This window comes from Cyprinodon variegatus, unplaced genomic scaffold (assembly GCF_000732505.1).
Source record: "Cyprinodon variegatus isolate N-32 unplaced genomic scaffold, C_variegatus-1.0 Scaffold1893, whole genome shotgun sequence".
NCBI classification, from domain to species: domain Eukaryota; kingdom Metazoa; phylum Chordata; class Actinopteri; order Cyprinodontiformes; family Cyprinodontidae; genus Cyprinodon; species Cyprinodon variegatus.
This window is the reverse complement of record NW_015152346.1, coordinates 17,043-17,403: the sequence shown is the minus strand read 5'-3', so window position 1 is coordinate 17,403 and position 361 is coordinate 17,043. Positions and strand designations below refer to the sequence as shown.

Sequence of the window (361 nt, the reverse complement as noted above, 5' to 3'; positions counted from 1 at the left end):
GTTTAACAGGTTGGAGACCTGGAGGACACCAAAGCGTTCATCCTGGACGTCTCATGGCCCGCTACGTATCCAGAGACGGCTCCTCAGATCTGCCTCGACGCTTTTTTCAACAACAGAATGTGAGTTGCATGCAAAGGGCGAGTATCTATCAGGATATAGACTATTTAATATCACAATAATTATCTATATATCAATATGCGCCAATTATATATGGTTTCAGCTAATCTCTGAAAAATATGACAAAACAGTAGAATTTATTTTTGAAGTGACGTTTATAGAACTGTCACAAATGAAAAAGAATAAATTGTAGGTTAGCGATTATATTCATCAGATGACAGCAGAGGAGGCGGAGGCAGCGCTA

The 361-nt window shown here is 39.6% G+C and overlaps 1 protein-coding gene across 1 annotated transcript in view; it reads left to right on the top strand.

Annotated features, from left to right (window-relative positions):
• The window catches only part of rwdd4 (RWD domain containing 4), a 15,417-nt gene that overhangs the window by 6,928 nt on the left and 8,128 nt on the right, over window positions 1–361 (top strand). The window contains exon 3 of the mRNA XM_015404901.1: window positions 10–119. Coding sequence (XP_015260387.1) covers window positions 10–119 — 110 coding nt within the window. The remainder of the gene's footprint in view (window positions 1–9; window positions 120–361) is intronic.